Below are 17,460 nucleotides of genomic sequence, written 5' to 3' on the forward strand. Positions count from 1 at the left end.
GTAACTTTCTCCGTTGTCCGTCTATCTTATTCTTTAACTTGTCCTCTCGTGTTCTCTATTGGAACCAAGAGCGTTTTGAAATTTCATTATTTTATTTTTGAAATGCTATTCCCAGAGTGCAAGACGAATAAAAACGGAAGTGGTTCTATCAGACAAAAAGCTCTTATGAATTAGGGTGGGCAATTATATATATATGAGATGATTATAGCCAACTCTGCCTTAAGGCCTATTTACACGGCACGACTTTGTCGCATGCGACAAGCTTACGACAGGCCTACGACATGACTTAAGAGTCGTAAGCGAGTTGTAGGTTTGATTTACACGAAACAATTCGTGTCGTAAGCCTGTCGTAAGCTTGTCGCATGCGACAAAGTCGTACCGTGTAAATAGGCCCTTACGATCCTCGTTGGCTATCTCTCACCTCATATCCACCGTATGCTCGCAGAATATTGTGAAATATAAACTTCAGACACTCCGATGATTTGTGTGACCGTAACTACATGAGAAAATGTGTTGCGTGACAAGAAGTATTGCCTTCGCTAAATCCATCCAAGCATGATTAAAAAAATAGAGAATTTCTTTGGGCCCCATTGAACATCAGCAGATGTGCATCTAGACTAAATAGCGAACAATATATTAAGCACGAGCAGAAACCAAGAACGGAAAAACGATTAAAGCGAGAGGAAAAACGGGCCATGTGTATCTCCAAAAGTTGGTTCACAATCTTATTTCGTTCTGCATTTATATTTAGATTTGAATAGCGCGTGACTTCGGAGGCACAGACTGAGATAAGCGTTACATAATCCCTAAAGAAACATTACTGTGCCCTGTAGCTATTGTTTCTTCGACAGACGATAATTCTATACATGGTCACTAGTGCGCCTGGACCAGTTCAAAATTTAACCATAGTTAACAGAGAGATTACACGACGCCGTGTTTCTGTTCAGTTACAGACCATAGAAGACATAAAACGCAGTACATCAGGTATGAAAACGCGCACGATTTGAGTATTATATGTTAGACAGCTGTGTAATTTAAGCGAGGTTTGGCTCGCCATTGCAGAGCTTTTCAAAGTGGAGATGCTAGAATCTGGGGATGAGAATCGCGAGCCTCCCTCAATAGGTTTGCCTCTGTCCCTGATATCACACTATTTTTTTTTCTGCTCAAATATCTGGATGGTGGTACAAAGACCGAAATTTTTGCCTGATTACATGGAGTTATTAACACAATTTAAAATAACATCTGTCGCCACAGGATAAAATGATATGGCTAGTTTTTCCCTCTTTTAGCTCCATCCTTGATCAAATCTCTTATTATATCTTGATCACGTTTGCATCATAGATGTAGTAGCCTGCCCTGGCTGGTGGCTCGGTCTGTCGGGTAGGGTAACCCTATCAGCCAAGGTCGCTATGTGCCATGCAAACGTCTTAAGGAGGGTAACCCACCTAGCCAGGGTCGCGTTCATGTTACATTTACAAGCGCGCCAACAACCTCACCCCGGTATCCTTGGGTTGTAAAAATTGTTCGTAAACGCAAGCTATTTTTCGAGCACACGGCTAGGCCTACCCGGAGTACCCCACCTTCATGCAAACAAGCCCTTAAAAGGAAGACGATATGACTCCTTGAATGGCGTGACGCGCCAGACAGCTGGTAACTGCGTGACTTTGATCTTCACTACAAGGTTTTGGCATGAGAGAAGTTCTTGCCACACATTTGTGGCCTGAAGGAGAAAGAAATCCGGGAAATGTTGGTGTACTTCTCCCTAATTGGAATGTAAGGTACCTTAATGAATTGATTTAGCGCCCTCTTTCCAATAAGCACCCCCTCTCTAAGAGAGCCCCCTTTGAATCTGTTTGCCAATAAGTGCCCCTGTTCTAATAAGCGCCCGTATTGAGTAAGCACCCTTATTCCAATAAGCGCCCCTATTCTGTTTCAGTAATAGCACTGCTGAGTGCTTGTACACTGAGATCAACCGTGGTCCATCTTCCTTTAATTGCTCACGTGAAGCCTCACGACAAAAAAGTGGTCTTCGTCTCAGTCTCTCAACTATTATGTTGCTGTTAGTGCTCAGTTTCCTAAAACGAAAGATCCTGTCTTAAAATTTTGCAACAATTGCTCGGCAAGTCGTTCTAGCAAGGAAGGGCCCACGGACAATAAGTGAGTTTTCCAGTCTTTTTGATCCTCAGTCCAATAAGCATCAAAGCTTTGTTTTACATTCTGCTGATTTTCAAAAAAGAGATAAGCACCTTGTCGCGTTGAGGAGAGCGCCCTGTTTCGAATAAGTGCCCTCCCTTCAACTACTAAAAGTAAAGAAGCGCCCGTGGCGCTACATCGAATCATTACGGTTGTACAAAAGCTAACTCTTATGATAAATTGTTGAATAAGGGAAGGATGATGAACTTTTTTTTCATGCAATAGGGAGCTCATCACTCAAAGAGAAGCCACCTCTCATTAACGATACAGTAACAGCGTCGAAATTCGTGAAAAGCATGCCAGGAATCTGGTATTAGGACCCTACTCAGACCTCTGGCGGGCTTAGCCGCTCACACAGCAGTGTGAATAAGACCTTGCTTGCAGACCAAGGTTCGAAACGAGCGCCTCTCAAAAATCGTCGACACTCGTTGGTAAAGTTCTGTACTTACAAATTGTTGATGTAATCACCGGCGCTCTTCTTAGTCCAGGTCAGAACGATGAGATCTGTGTCAGAGGACCAACAATTATGAAAGGTTGTATTTGATTATGAGTGAACCATAGAACGCTCCAGAAAGCTACGTTTTCAAGGCTAGGTTACCCATGACTTCCGATGCCACACCTGTTTTCTTTAGACTGAAAAGCCGCGGGCTCATTCACTCAGGTTTCAATCTCAGCATGAAGATCAGCATAAAACTTTCAAAACAATCAGTGCTTTGACGGGGGTTGGGGGAGGAGAAGAGAGGGCGGAGGGAAAAATATCTTTTGCACTACAAAGTTTTATTCTTAAACTCGCCGAAAACTAGCCGCAAACTATTGTATTTTGATCTCAAAAGCGAATTCATTACTTGCGCATACGTTATTTTGCTCTGTATACTCTTTTTGGAAAGCATATCAGTCAGTTTCACGAAGTTCATCGCTGTGTCCTGATCGGGTAAAAGTGACTAATGCCCCATTCACACCGAAGCTTAAACATGTTTAAAAGTTGTTTTGTTAAACACAGTTTAATTTTTTTTTTCTTCATAGAAACTATTTAGCCGAATATTTTTGACTTGAATGTAGCACATTGGAAATGCAAGTTAGCAAGTACTTGAATCCAATGGAAAATCAAGTTTTTCAGTTCTCTGTTTATAATTTTCATTCAATGAAAACCAGTTTAACAAAACATGTTTTGCTGGTGTGAATGGGGTATAAGACAACTGACCAAGTTTACCGATTCAATGATGAAACCTGACGAGAGTTTAGCAATCGTGAACGACTACTCCCGAAAACCGAACGAAAATTGGTTCTTTTCTGTCTCGGCAAAAGCGGTAAAATTTCTCTTGGAGGAAAATCGCTGTACGCGTGTCCTCGCTATTTGTCCCCAAGCGGATGCCGTCCCCCGGCCAAAAGTTAGGCTAATGTCGGAGTAAATCTGTATACTCACTTAATCTCTGTCTCGGCAAAAGCGGAATAATTTCCTTTAGTGGAAAATCGTTCTTTGGGGCGCGTCTTCGCTTTTTGTCTTTAAGCGTCTGTATGAAATGACAATTTCTCCCTGGTTACCTGAATAATCCTGAAGCTACCGGCCAAATGGTAGATACGGACAGATGGGAGCACAAGGGTGATACAAGGCATTATGACGAAAATGGGCATTTCTTTATCGTGGACAGGTTGAAAGAACTTATGAAGTACAACCTATTTCAGATAAGGTTTTAATCCTAGTCCATCTTGTGAACTTTTTGCCATCTTTTTACTAAATTACTTTTTTCTACTAACGACCGCCGGCCAAAAGTTATTTCGTAAAAAGACACTTCAAACGGCCCATGGACGCTTTAAAATATCACAGATGCGTCGATTTACTTTCCATTTAGCTTCATTGAGATATTCAGACCGACATGTAATTTAGACAGGCAATTTTCAGAGCTTTATTAATTACCCTCATCGATTTTGTTTGTATCATGTCAACAATTATTAACCATGAATACATAGTGTGGTATGCCTGTGTTCGAACGCTCTATCCATGAGCTATGGGATATTCGTGGCTGGCTATAGTGGACCTCAATGAATAAGCTTTTTGACTTGATTTTCTCTGGAAGGGAGGGAACAAGCAGCAAACACAAGCACATATTCCGAATTAAACAAACACAAGCATACATTCCGAATTAAAAGCAGCACAACTTTTTGTATTGCTTGCAAGGCCAAAGTTAGTCATAAATTCATCGAGAGAAAAACTTTATTCTTTAATCCTCAAGATCAAATTAGAAATTCTCCCTTATAGCCTCTTAAATCAGTTGAGAGAACTTGGCGTTCTATCAATTGAACGCTCTGTCTGAAAAGCTTGGCTTTTTTCTGTATCTGTTTATTGGATATTATAAACGAATTGATATTGTATTGCATGAGAAATTACAAGTTAATTTTCAAGAATTGAAGCGAATATATCTGATTAGCAAAAAAAAAATATTTTCTTCATGTTATTCGCGTCCGCTACAGCACTAAAGAGGACAAGCCTGCAGGCTGACAGATCGTTAATCGCGTTAAGAGTTGCGTAAAACGACGCAGTAAAACGAAATTCTTCTCCTCTTGGCCACGCAGTGTAAACATAGGCATGCAACGCATGCAGGCGCTTTGTGGGTTAGGATGGGCCACCGAATAATTAACGTTTGTATTCTTGTACAAGAAAAAAAATTACTTTTCAAAAGATTCCAACGAAAACATCGTTTAATGGAGAGCGCAATAAAGCCCTTTCAATTCATTCGAAATAAACTCAGGCACAGGCCTTTTGCGGTCTATTGTCTTTGTTGTCTAAATAATTGTAAGCAAAAATAAACTGCATTGGTGCAACACTCACTGTTGTCTCCTTCAGAGCCATCGTTTGGTCTCGTCACGCAACACGTTCTCTCTCCTCCCGTTGCGTGACGAGAGCGAGGATACGCTAGCATGCGAGACCTCATTATTGGCATTTTGGTCACGAGCGCTTCTTCGCCCGCGCGAATGTATGAGGTCTTCAGGAACATAAGCCACCGAGAGGTCTGTCCGGGCTTTGGTACTGATAATTAGTGCGAGATTCCCCGCGGACCTCTCCCCGACTTGTCTTACAATGTATACTCAATCTCGGCCCCTCAGGGGTGGGCTGAGATTCACCACACGTCTGTAACCTTAAAATAGACACATGCTGCTGATTCTAATTCTAAATTTGGCTGCTTCACTATACAAAGCAATAAAGCGTTCAGAGTTAGAGTCGAGGTAAGTACGATATTTAATTGTTAATGTACTAATGTGTTAATGCGACCTCTCATCAGTTTTCCAATTCATATTTCAGCGCCTTTGTAATCAGAGCTGCTGTTACATAGACCATTATCATATTGATTAATATTCTTACACAACATGAATTGCCATAGAACGACGTCGTTTTTTATAAACTCCATCCTTTTTCAAAATTTTCTTTGTATCCCTTGGGTAAAGAATATCTGACGCATTAACATCGGTACTCCTACCGTGTTAAGTCAAATTCGTTTCATTCATACCTTTCCATCAGTTGTTAACAATCAAGCCGCTTGTGTGAATTTAATCAAATAGATATGCCCAATCTGTGCCCTAACCGCCATGAGGAGTTTGCAAATGCTAATATGATTTACAAAGTACGTTTTACGCGGGGAGTCAGCTATCTTCGGCAAAACAAGTTTTAAGATTCAGAAAGATGGTAACCGTTTTTAGTGTTCCCAATGTAAACAATGGGTGAAGTAAGGCCATTCGAAATTGAAATTTTTTTTCATGAATATGTTCATCAAATGAGCAGAAATTCTTCTTCTCATAAAATCTCCGTTGGGCCCGGCTCTTCTAATGTTGTCTCCTTGGCCGTCCTAAGTAGCTTAACTTTTTCCAGTGTCAGTTGTAACGCAGGTTATGATATAAATCACGCAGTGTTGCTAAATTTCAAATGAATTCAAAGCGGGGAAATGTAGTCTGTTTGATAATTTAACCTTGTGCGCTTAATTTATGGAGAAGATGATGGGCGATCGATTTTCAAGTTCCTAAACCGCCTTTATTTTTTGTCCCGTAGAAATCGAGCTCAATCTTTAAACTTGGTAACCGTTTGTCCCTCTTCGGTTCATCAATTTTTTATTCAGCCATTTTACTTGTATTTTACAGAAGGTTTCACGTCTTTCTTACAATAGCTATTCGCATTTATCTTTCTTTTGCAGGGGAAGTCGTATTTCGGTTTCTTTTGGTTTCATCAGTCATACGACTAGAATATCAAACAATACAAGCTTCTTGTGTAAAAGGTTAGTAGTAAAAAAATAAATTTAGAAACAATCCTTCCCGCTTTACAAAACTGAAATGTTTTGCACTGGACATTCAAAGACAGAGGATTTAACCTCCAAATGGTCTTAGATTTTGGCAAAGATTTGTTGCTTAAAACTTAACTTAAACTGAATATAGTCTGCAAAATAAAATGATGAACTCAATTTTAGGACTTTAACTTTCATGATCTCACTAAGTCTCCTTGGCAAATGTAACAAATATCTCAGTAAATAATTTTAGAGAATGAAGTGTTGCGTCAATTTGACACCGTCCAGCTGATAAGTTTCTTTATTCTCCAAAACTGTTGGCTGAAGAATATATTGATATTGTAGGGGGAAATTGCACGTTAAACAATTCTTTGGTGTCATAGTCTGGGAGTGAAAGTCTAAAAGCAGATACGCGATGAATGAACCGGAAAATCAGATTTTTAAATCTGAAATCTTTAAAAAAAAGAACATGAAGATGTCATGTTTTTTATTTAAATTACGGAGAAGTTAGAAAGCGACGTAGTTCTGTTTTAGGTTTTCTATACGATTCTTTGTTTCACCGACGAAGCTGTTACATTTTTTACACTCTTGTCAGATTGTCATTCATCTCTGTTTTGCAAGGAAAGCGTTTTTTCAGTTTTTTACCCTCGGCTGCCTCAGTCATTCGATCAGAACACGAAACAAAATAAAACTCCTTGTTCAAGAGTAAGCAGCAAAAATAAAGAAAATATCTGCTTACAGTCCCATCTCTCTCTCTTTTTTATTGAAAAAATGCTTTCGGTGCCTGCTCAAATCGGGCGTAACAGAAATTGAATTCAAGGACAGAGATTTTTGATGTGGAAAGAAAAGCGCTTCAAAGTTTTTACAACGACGCTATGGGCGAAACAGAAAGTCGTATTGATATCTGTCACACCAAGAGATTATCAAATGCAGTTTATATTTTCTTGTCTTAGACCGATCAAACTCAGCACCTTGTTCTCACACGAGCTGCTTGCATTTATCTTTGTTTCTCGCCACTTTTGGTCTCATCACCCAAACAAAGAGTGTTTATTTTTGAAAGGGTTACCAGCAAAAAAAACTAAATTTATAGTAATAGTTACTCTTTTCCTGATTCGAAAAAATATATTTCTGGTTTAAATATAGCAAAATCAGTGATAAGAAAGAGTTGTAATTCCAAACAATCTAGTAATATTTGTGGAGAGCTTCCAAATTGGAATCAATTTTTGATTTGGATAACAAAATATTAAAGGTCTGCATCATCTTTACCTTTTAAATTTATGATCTCATCAGGAATTCTTCCTTCTAACTCCCTCACATTACCTTGCTTGCTCGCGCAGAATTGTGTGACACATCCGGCTTAACATACATAGCTTAACTATATAAAATATCGAAAGAGTTGCATATGGTTTTCGAAGAAAAGATTTTCATAATAAAATAACAACCATTTTTGACTCGGTACCATCTCTTTAACCTTTATCAATTTTGTACTCAACTTGACCTACTTTGGGTAAATTTCAGTATGGGAAATAGATTTATGATAACTTTCAGGCCGAATTTCTCCTAAATGAAGATATCAGCACGTTGGGTTGCATATGGATATGTTTTCTTAAAAAGTATAAAGGGCTCATGCAACATATGAAGGGAATCCGATGTCTGGAAATAGTATCAAATCCAGCATTTATGGAACATTCATTTTCTCTCTTTGATTCTTCACCGTCCCAAGGGCCTTTGGGAGTTGAACTGGTTCATTTTGAACCTCGCGCGTGCATATTAATTACTCTAAGTTCCGCCTCTATGAACAATGACAATGTTTCGCCTCATTTATTTACTTATTTAAGCACGAAATCGGTAATGGCTGTGAAATGGCGGTACATTTTTGAAAGTTTAAACATAATAAGAACTTTTACATCGAGTCAAATAAAAAATATCGTCGCACATGAATATGCAAACGCTTTGTGAACAGTTCGGCCGGCCTTTAATTAGTGTGCTATTGTTAACTCTATCGCACTTTGGGGACTGACATCACGCACCAAACCGTTTGATTGACAGAAGCTGAAATCTGCAGTGCGACTCAAGTATTTCCAAAGCTAAATTTGTTGACCAATCAGCTGATAAGCATTCTCGTCGCTTGTTAACTGAATAATATGTTGATTGTGGAAAGAGAAGCAACATGTTCCTCACTTCTGTAACTTGTAACTTTACAAATCGAGCAAAGCAAAATTAAATCCACCAAACTCTTATCAACGATATGTGACCTCCAATATTTATTGAGATATCTTATGGGCTAGCTGCAATGCAGGTTCCATCCTTATTAGGTTTATAATGATTACTTTTTTAACCGATAATTTTCCTATTTAATCTTACAGTAGCTCTTCGCATTCTTTATTACTTTGCAGAGAAAGTTTATTACATCAGTTTTGTGATTTTGGTCTCCTAACTATCCGAAGATATTTTAGATTTCACTGAAAGTGAACGGCCAAAAATTTATTTCATAAACACTATGAGTTAACATGGATGGAAACTTGCTACTCATAGAGATAACACCCTCTGAATGATGAGTCTGTTTACTCTCACAATGCTATATTGTATATTGATATTGTAAGGAGAAACAACAAGTTCATCACTTCTGTGATGATTAAAACTATTGAAGAAATGTAAAATGGTTTCCGTGTTTACATAGCCTGATGTAAACACGCGGGAGGTTGGGAGAACACGAGATAAGTGTAGGAAACCACGACGCGAAGCGGAGTGGTTTCCAGCTTATCGAGTAAAATAACTAATGAAAGAGGAACGAAAACCGTGTTTACATACGCTTATGTAAAATGGTTTGATGGCCAATCAGAGCGCGCGTACTATTTGAATTATTTTATAATGTAAGATCTTGTATGTTATTTAATGAATCTTATAGGCAACTTAGGAAACAATCTCTTCCATCTTAGGTGTTTTTTTTTATTCTTATGATTTCTTCTCACCAACCGTGCGAGTAAATTGTTATTACATCAGCTATTTGCATTTACGTTTGTTTGCCTTGGAAATTCTCAATTCATTTCATTTTCTTAATTTTGTTTTTATTAGTCACGCTATCAGGCACCAATGTAAAAGGCATGTTCTGTTTTGAAAAGGTGAGCTGTTCGTTTTCTTTAATTTCTGCATTTGTATTGCTACCTTAGTTTCATTTTTCATGAATGAAATTGACTTTATTTTACGAAACAAAAAATTTGGAGAAGTTGGTATATCAGTTACTGAAGTAACGCGTACGTAATTGAATGAAAAAGAAAGATTTTCCTTCGTCTGAATAACAAGCATTTTGTGAGCGGTTGATACGTTGGGTAGAATTTTTGCTCTTTTCCCAAATTTATTTGGTATTAAATCAAAAAATAGTTTTTTCAAAATAATTGATGGGCAGTTAACCGTTGGCAACGCTTACATGTTCTAATTTCTTCATCTCAAATTAATTAAACGAGTTCCTAAGACTGACATGCTGGCTTGATCTCTGTGGGACAAACGGTTAGAAATACCAACACGAATCTTGCACAAATATCTTCATCTGGGCTCAACTGAACAGTTTTATACTTCGTTTAGTTGTAGAATGTGATTTTTTTTGTTAGATTTATGTCCATCAAATTTTTCCACCACGCATCGAAACCAGATCTATGTCATGCACAGGTGGCCCAAGCTCCAGCTGTGAGATGATAATCTTGCGCAATAACAGTTAAAGCGGAATTATTAGAGTTTGTAGGAGAATATTTACCACCGCTCTAAGCAATTAAAAAAAATACGTCAAACTCTCAATAAAAATACCTCAACTTACTTCCACAGCGTATCGCTTGTTATCTGACCGCTTTCTTTGATGAAAAGAACCCATTTTAGCGAGTTTTCCATTTCGAGGTTTTCTACCTACATAAGAAAACCTCGAAATGAACAACTCACTAAAATGGGTTCTTTTCATCAAAGTAAAGATAACAAGTGATACGTTGTGGAAGTAAGGTGAGGTATTTTTATTGAGAATTTAACGTATTTTTATATTCCTTGGAGCGGTTGTAAATATTCCCATACAAACTCTTGTAATTCACGACTGTTATTGCGCAAGATGATCATCTCACAGCTGGAGCTTGGGGCCGCTTGTGCGTCACGTAGATGGATATCTCCAGATCGATCAAGATATATTGATTTGCCTCGATTTTGAAACATATAACAACGGAAATCAGCGCTTAGTTAGTCCCTGGTTTTTGAAGGGCAGCAGAGTGAGGATCTTGATCTTGTTTCACGTACAAACTTTTGGGAAAATTCCCTGGTCATGTTTAAAAACTCGAACATTTCTCAGTGTTACTTTTTTTTAAGCTTCCTTTTTTCGCTGATTCTTTCTTACGTCAACAAATAGGAGAGAACCGTTACGAGTGACGCTGCAAAAATCCTAAAATCAGTCCAGATAGGTTTAAACGTCGTCATATTTCTTCTGAACACTGATCGTGGCCTACGAGCGACTGAGTTATGTAATGAATGTGTGATCCTTCTTCACAACCTTGACTCTGGTAATCACCTTGAAATCTCCGATATACTATTCAATGCGTACTACGCCATCTCTGGTTACACAGATGCAGAAAGACATGCCACCAAACTTCTTGACAAATTTAACCATGCTTGGACATTAATCATGGAAGTAGGAGACATATGTAACACACAAAACCGGTTTGTAGAGGCAAAGCAACTCCTTAAAGGCGCACTCACTATCATGAAAACAATTGGTCACAAAAGAAAAGAAGCACTGGCTCATGGAAGACTCGGAAATGTCTGTACTAGCCTTGGAGAATATCAGAATGCTAAAGAATATTACGAGAAAGCACTTGCCATCGCGATAGAAATTGGCGACAGAGAAGGAGAAGGAAGAACATACGGGAACCTCGGAACTGTGTTTAATTCCCTTGGCGAATATCAGAATGCTAAAGAATATCACGAGAAAGCACTTGCCATCGCGATAGAAATTGGCGACAGAAAAGGAGAAGGAACAACATACGGGAACCTCGGAAGTGTGTTTCATTCCCTTGGCGAATATCAGAATGCTAAAGAATATTACGAGAAAGCACTTGCCATCGCGATAGAAATTGGCGACAGAGAAGGAGAAGGGAGAAGATACGGGAACCTCGGAAATGTGTTTCATTCCCTTGGCGAATATCAGAATGCTAAAGAATATCACGAGAAAGCACTTGCCATCGTGATAGAAATTGGCGACAGAAAAGGAGAAGAAACAACATACGGGAACCTCGGAAGTGTGTTTAATTCCCTTGGCGAATATCAGAATGCTAAAGAATATTACGAGAAAGCACTTGCCATCGCGATAGAAATTGGCGACAGAAAAGGAGAAGGAACAACATACGGGAACCTCGGAAATGTGTTTCATTCCCTTGGCGAATATCAGAATGCTAAAGAATATCACGAGAAAGCACTTGCCATCGCGATAGAAATTGGCGACAGAAAAGGAGAAGGAACAACATACGGGAACCTCGGAAGTGTGTTTCATTCCCTTGGCGAATATCAGAATGCTAAAGAATATCACGAGAAAGCACTTGCCATCGCGATAGAAATTGGCGACAGAGAAGGAGAAGGGAGAAGATACGGAAACCTCGGAAAAGTGTTTCATTCCCTTGGCGAATATCAGAATGCTAAAGAATATCACGAGAAAGCACTTGCCATCGCCATAGAAATTGGCGACAGAGAAGGAGAAGGGAGAAGATACGGGAACCTCGGAAATGTGTTTCATTTCCTTGGCGAATATCAGAATGCTAAAGAATATCACGAGAAAGCACTTGCCATCACGATAGCAATTGGCGACAGAGAAGGAAAAGGAACAACATACGGGAACCTCGGAAATGTGTTTCATTCCCTTGGCGAATATCAGAATGCTAAAGAATATCACGAGAAAGCACTTGCCATCGCGATAGAAATTGGCGACAGAAAAGGAGAAGGAACAGCATACGGGAACCTCGGAAGTGTGTTTAATTCCCTTTGCGAATATCAGAATGCTAAAGAATATCACGAGAAAGCACTTGCCATCGCGATAGAAATTGGCGACAGAGAAGGAGAAGGAAGAACATACGGGAACCTCGGAAGTGTGTTTCATTCCCTTGGCGAATATCAGAATGCTAAAGAATATCACGAGAAAGCACTTGCCATCGCGATAGAAATTGGCGACAGAAAAGGAGAAGGAACAACATACGGGAACCTCGGAAATGTGTTTAATTCCCTTGACGAATATCACAATGCTAAAGAATATTACGAGAAAGCACTTGCCATCAGGATAGAAATTGGCGACAGAGATGGAGAAGGAACAACATACGGGAACCTCGGAACTGTGTTTGATTGCCTTGGCGAATATCAGAATGCTAAAGAATATCACGAGAAAGCACTTGCCATCGCGATAGCAATTGGCGACAGAAAAGGAGAAGGAACAACATACGGGAACCTCGGAAATGTGTTTAATTCCCTTGACGAATATCACAATGCTAAAGAATATTACGAGAAAGCACTTGCCATCAGGATAGAAATTGGCGACAGAGATGGAGAAGGAACAACATACGGGAACCTCGGAACTGTGTTTGATTGCCTTGGCGAATATCAGAATGCTAAAGAATATCACGAGAAAGCACTTGCCATCGCGATAGCAATTGGCGACAGAAAAGGAGAAGGAACAACATACGGGAACCTCGGAAGTGTGTTTCATTCCCTTGGCGAATATCAGAATGCTAAAGAATATTACGAGAAAGCACTTGCCATCGCGATAGATATTGGCGACAGAAGAAGCGAAGGTACAGCATACTTAAAACTTGGAGTGGTGTACCACATTCTTAATAAAAATCGGCAAGCTAAAGAACATTTGGACAAAGCAGTTGGCGTCAGTATTGCAATTGGTGACAGAGACCTGGAAGCAATGGCTATTGTAAATTTGGCAAGTGTCTCTGATTCTGTAAATGACAGTCAGAAGGCAAAAGAACTTTGTGAGAAGGCGCTTACAATCAGCAGAGAATGTGGCAATAGAATGCACGAAGTACAACTATACCTACAAGTTGGAAGTCTATCCCAATCGTTTGGTGAATATGATAACGCAGCATATTATTTACAGAAAGCTTGTTCCATAAGCAGCGAAATTGGACACAAAATGGCTGAGTTTCAAAGTCTTCTCTTTATCTCAATGTTAAAGATATCGCAGTTCGAGGTTGTGGAGGCAATGGAATATCTTCTCCAAGGTATTGAAAAATATGAACAAATCAGAACTCTCCAGAAAGGAAACAGTGGATTTGAAATTTCTCTGTTAGAGAAACACGGCACTTTTCCCTACAAGTTACTCACTCACCTCCTTTGCCGTAATGGAAACTTTCGAAATGCTCTCTATGTTGAGGAGCTGGGACGAGCAAGAGTCCTCGCAGAACTCATGGCAGACAAGTACTCCGCTAAAAGCCACATCTCAGCTGATCCACGATCATGGTTCGGGATTGAAAACATCGCGAGAAGAGAAAGTAACTGTGTTTTTTTTTACATTTCGTATGAAGATCGGCAAGTTCTTCTCTGGGTATTGAAAGCAAATGGAGACATTTTCTTTCGAAGAACAGACGAAGTGAAAATAGACACTCTTATTGCTGCGCAAGTTTGCGAAGTGGAGGGAGTTTTCAAAAAGAGCGCCGAATGCTTTGGTGTTTTACCCGAAGGGAACTGCGAAGACCGATCGCTGAATGACAACGTGACGACATCTCTTCATAAAGAGAGCCAAGCAAATTTGCGAGGTGACGAAACCAAAGATAACGGAAGAAATCATCATTTGTGCTACGAATGGACCGTCGCACCTGTGGTAGATTTACTCACAGAGCCTGAAATCATCATTGTACCGGATCGTTTTTTGTACCGAGTCCCATTTGCTGCCTTGCGCGATGAACAAGCCGGCAAGTATTTATCGGAGAAGTACAGAATACGCATCGTCCCTTCACTGACAACTATCCGGCTCATTCAACAGTGTCCAGCAGACTATCACAGTCAAACTGGCGGACTGGTTGTGGGTGATCCTACGGTTGGCAAAGTGCAATATAATGGACGTCTTATTGACATTACACCATTGTTTTATGCAAGTAAGGAAGCAGAGATGGTTGGTCAACTGCTGGGTGTTCAGCCTATATTGGGAAGTCGCGCAACAAAGCAGGCGGTTCTTCGAGCAATACCTTCAGTGAGTCTGATACATCTTGCCGCACATGGAAATGCCGAAAGAGGAGAGATTGCCCTCTCTCCTCAATGTACTATTAAAAGTACTCCACAAGAGGAAGACTACCTCCTGACAATGTCCGACATTGAAGGAGTTCAAGTGCGAGCTAAACTGGTAGTACTCAGCTGTTGTCACAGTGGGCGTGGATTGATTAAAAAAGAAGGAGTTATTGGAGTCGCTCGAGCATTCTTAGCATCTGGTGCGCGTTCAGTGTTGGTAGCATCGTGGGCTATAGAAGACAAAGCAACGGCGAAGCTCATGAAACATTTCTATAAACACCTTGTGCGTGGAGAAAGTGCCAGTGAATCTCTTCACCAGGCCGTTCAATGGTTGAGAAGTAATGGATTTTCCAAACCTTCCCAATGGGCTCCGTTTGTGTTGATGGGGGATAACGTGACATTTGATTTTATGAAAAAAGGGTAAGTCTGATTAGAATGAGCAATTTTCTAGGATAAACCGATTAGCACACTTAACTTATTCACTTCACTCAGTTGCCGTAATTTTTTTGTTTTTTTTTTGTCTTTGTCTTTCATCCATAAAATGCCAGGAAAAAGAACTTGATTTTATCTAGCGCTCGGAGCCAGAATTTTTTCACAGAAGGCTTTCTAAAATTGGCTTTGAATTAGCATTTCTTTTGTATGCAATATACTCGGAAATAATTAGTCAAAGTCGATGCGATACTACACGTTATGACGATGAAGGTAACTTGAGAAGCTGAAAAAATTAACTTTATTTGTGAAAAATCAACAAAAATAACAATAAATTGACAATCTTAAAGTCACTTTCGTATCAAGCATGGTATGTTTGACAAGTTTAGACAATCATAGCCAATGGAATTGAAGAAGAAAGTAATTTCTCTGATTGGAAATCTGTTTCGTTTACTTTAAAGCTGAAATAGTGACAAATTTATAATGCTTTTTTCAGGAAAGAAGGACTCGAGGAGGACAACAACGAGGCGGAGAAGAAACAGAGTGACTACTGATCCTACACAAAGATTCTTCTTCCTAAACATTGTCGTTCAATGGACACTGGTATTACTTTGCGAAGACATTTTTAATTTTTTTTCAGTCAAGTAGTAGATTTTTTGTGCTTTTGTGATGATGATGATAATGAAACCTGCAACTAAGTCGTTTGATCTATTAAGTATACTATCAATAGGGATCTACAATAAATTGGGATGGGAAAACTGAACGCAGGAAATTAGCTTAATGTATGAAAATGTGAGAATGAGGCAAAGTTTCGTCAGAACTCAAAGTTTATCCTTGATTTAAATCATTATAATTCTGTTTTCAATCCTCCCGCTGTACGCGCACGTGATTATTAGAGTGATTAAGACTTTTCACAGGTGCAGGAAATGATAACATAACAAACTAATAGAAAATGGAACAAAAAGATCCGAGATACTGAAGAAACAATCAAATAGAAAAGAGGAGGTAGTAATGTAAAAATCAGACAGAGAAGAGAGAAATGGTTGAGAATTACCACAAAAATCAAACATTGTTGCGAGATACTGACGCCAAACAGAAGGGTGCAAACAGTTCGTAGGATATGAACGTGACAATCAGCCAGAATAAACCCTTTAACTCCCAAGACCTCATTAGTAATTCTCTCTATTGTCTGCCATAAAATATTCATGATTTCAATTTGGAGAATTTGGTATTGGATCAACTTGTAGTTCTCTAATTGAGTTTTCTTCTTTATTCTCCTCACTTGTCTGCTTGATTCTGTGTTGATATTGTAAGGAGAAATTCTGTCTTGGTCACTCATGGGAGTTAAAGGTTTAAGGAAAAGAACAGAGGGCTAGATTCAAATATTGGAAACAAATTTAAGTTGAAACAAACAATAAGGTAGATATTAAATTAGAAATCAAACAGAGACGAGAAAAGCATTGTGCAAGATTTGAATGAAATATTTCATCGGAGGAGAGAACGAGCTATGCGCAAGATTCAACTTGACCAAAGTACCAAACATAGCAGAGAAAAAAAAACAGTGCTCAATATAATCGCAACAAACAAAGTTAAAAAAAGAAACAGTGGACTGGACAAACAGTAAAAATCATAGGCATGCAATGCATGCAAGAGCGATTTTTCGGCTGGGTGAGTAGAGGTAGGACACTATGTAACTGATGTTTTCATTTTTGTAAAAGAAAAAGAGCCTTAACCTCAAAAAGAACGAAAATAACGCATAAGTTTAGTTAAAAGACAGGAAAAAAATTTTTCATTTTTCTGAAATAAACTCACACATAGTTATTTCGTGGTCCATTGTCTGTGTGGTCTGAGTAATTAGAAACAAAAAGAAACTTACTTTACCTTAAGAGAGAGGAGGAGAGAGGAGAGGGGGGGGAGAGAGGGGAGAGAGAGGGGAGAGAGGGGGAAGAGAGGGGGAGAGAGAGGGAAAGAGAGAGGGGAGAGGAGGGGGAGAGAGGGGGGAGAGGATAGGAGAGAGGGGAGGATGCAGAGAGAGAGAGGGAGAGATTTTTTTGGGAGGGGAGTTGAGAGGAGAGAGAAACTGATGAGGGGGGGGAAAGGAGGGAGAGAGAGGGGGAGAGAGAGGGGGGAAGAGGAACAAGAGATCTTTTTTTAGTTCTTTTCTTCCCCCCCTTTAGGGAGAGATTTTTTCTCCGAGGGGGGGTAGTTTTCTGGGGATAAAACGAGAGGCGTAGCTTATTTTCGTAGGGTCCATTGAGCGAGGGGGTCTGAGGTAATTAGAGACAAAGATAAACTTACTTAGACGAGCGGGGAGAGAGAGAGGAGA

At 39.5% G+C, this 17,460-nt stretch overlaps 1 protein-coding gene across 1 annotated transcript; it reads left to right on the forward strand.

The window, feature by feature from the left end:
* Positions 1–11,115: 11,115 nt before the first annotated feature.
* Positions 11,116–16,601, forward strand: LOC136280313 (tetratricopeptide repeat protein 28-like). Its single transcript, XM_066165327.1, has 3 exons — positions 11,116–11,250; positions 13,198–15,125; positions 15,631–16,601. The coding sequence occupies exons 1-3, from the start codon at positions 11,116–11,118 to the stop codon at positions 15,686–15,688; spliced, it is 2,121 nt and encodes a 706-aa protein (XP_066021424.1). The 3' UTR covers positions 15,689–16,601.
* Positions 16,602–17,460: the final 859 nt, after the last annotated feature.

This window comes from Pocillopora verrucosa, chromosome 4 (assembly GCF_036669915.1).
Source record: "Pocillopora verrucosa isolate sample1 chromosome 4, ASM3666991v2, whole genome shotgun sequence".
In the NCBI taxonomy this organism is placed as follows: Eukaryota; Metazoa; Cnidaria; class Anthozoa; order Scleractinia; family Pocilloporidae; genus Pocillopora; species Pocillopora verrucosa.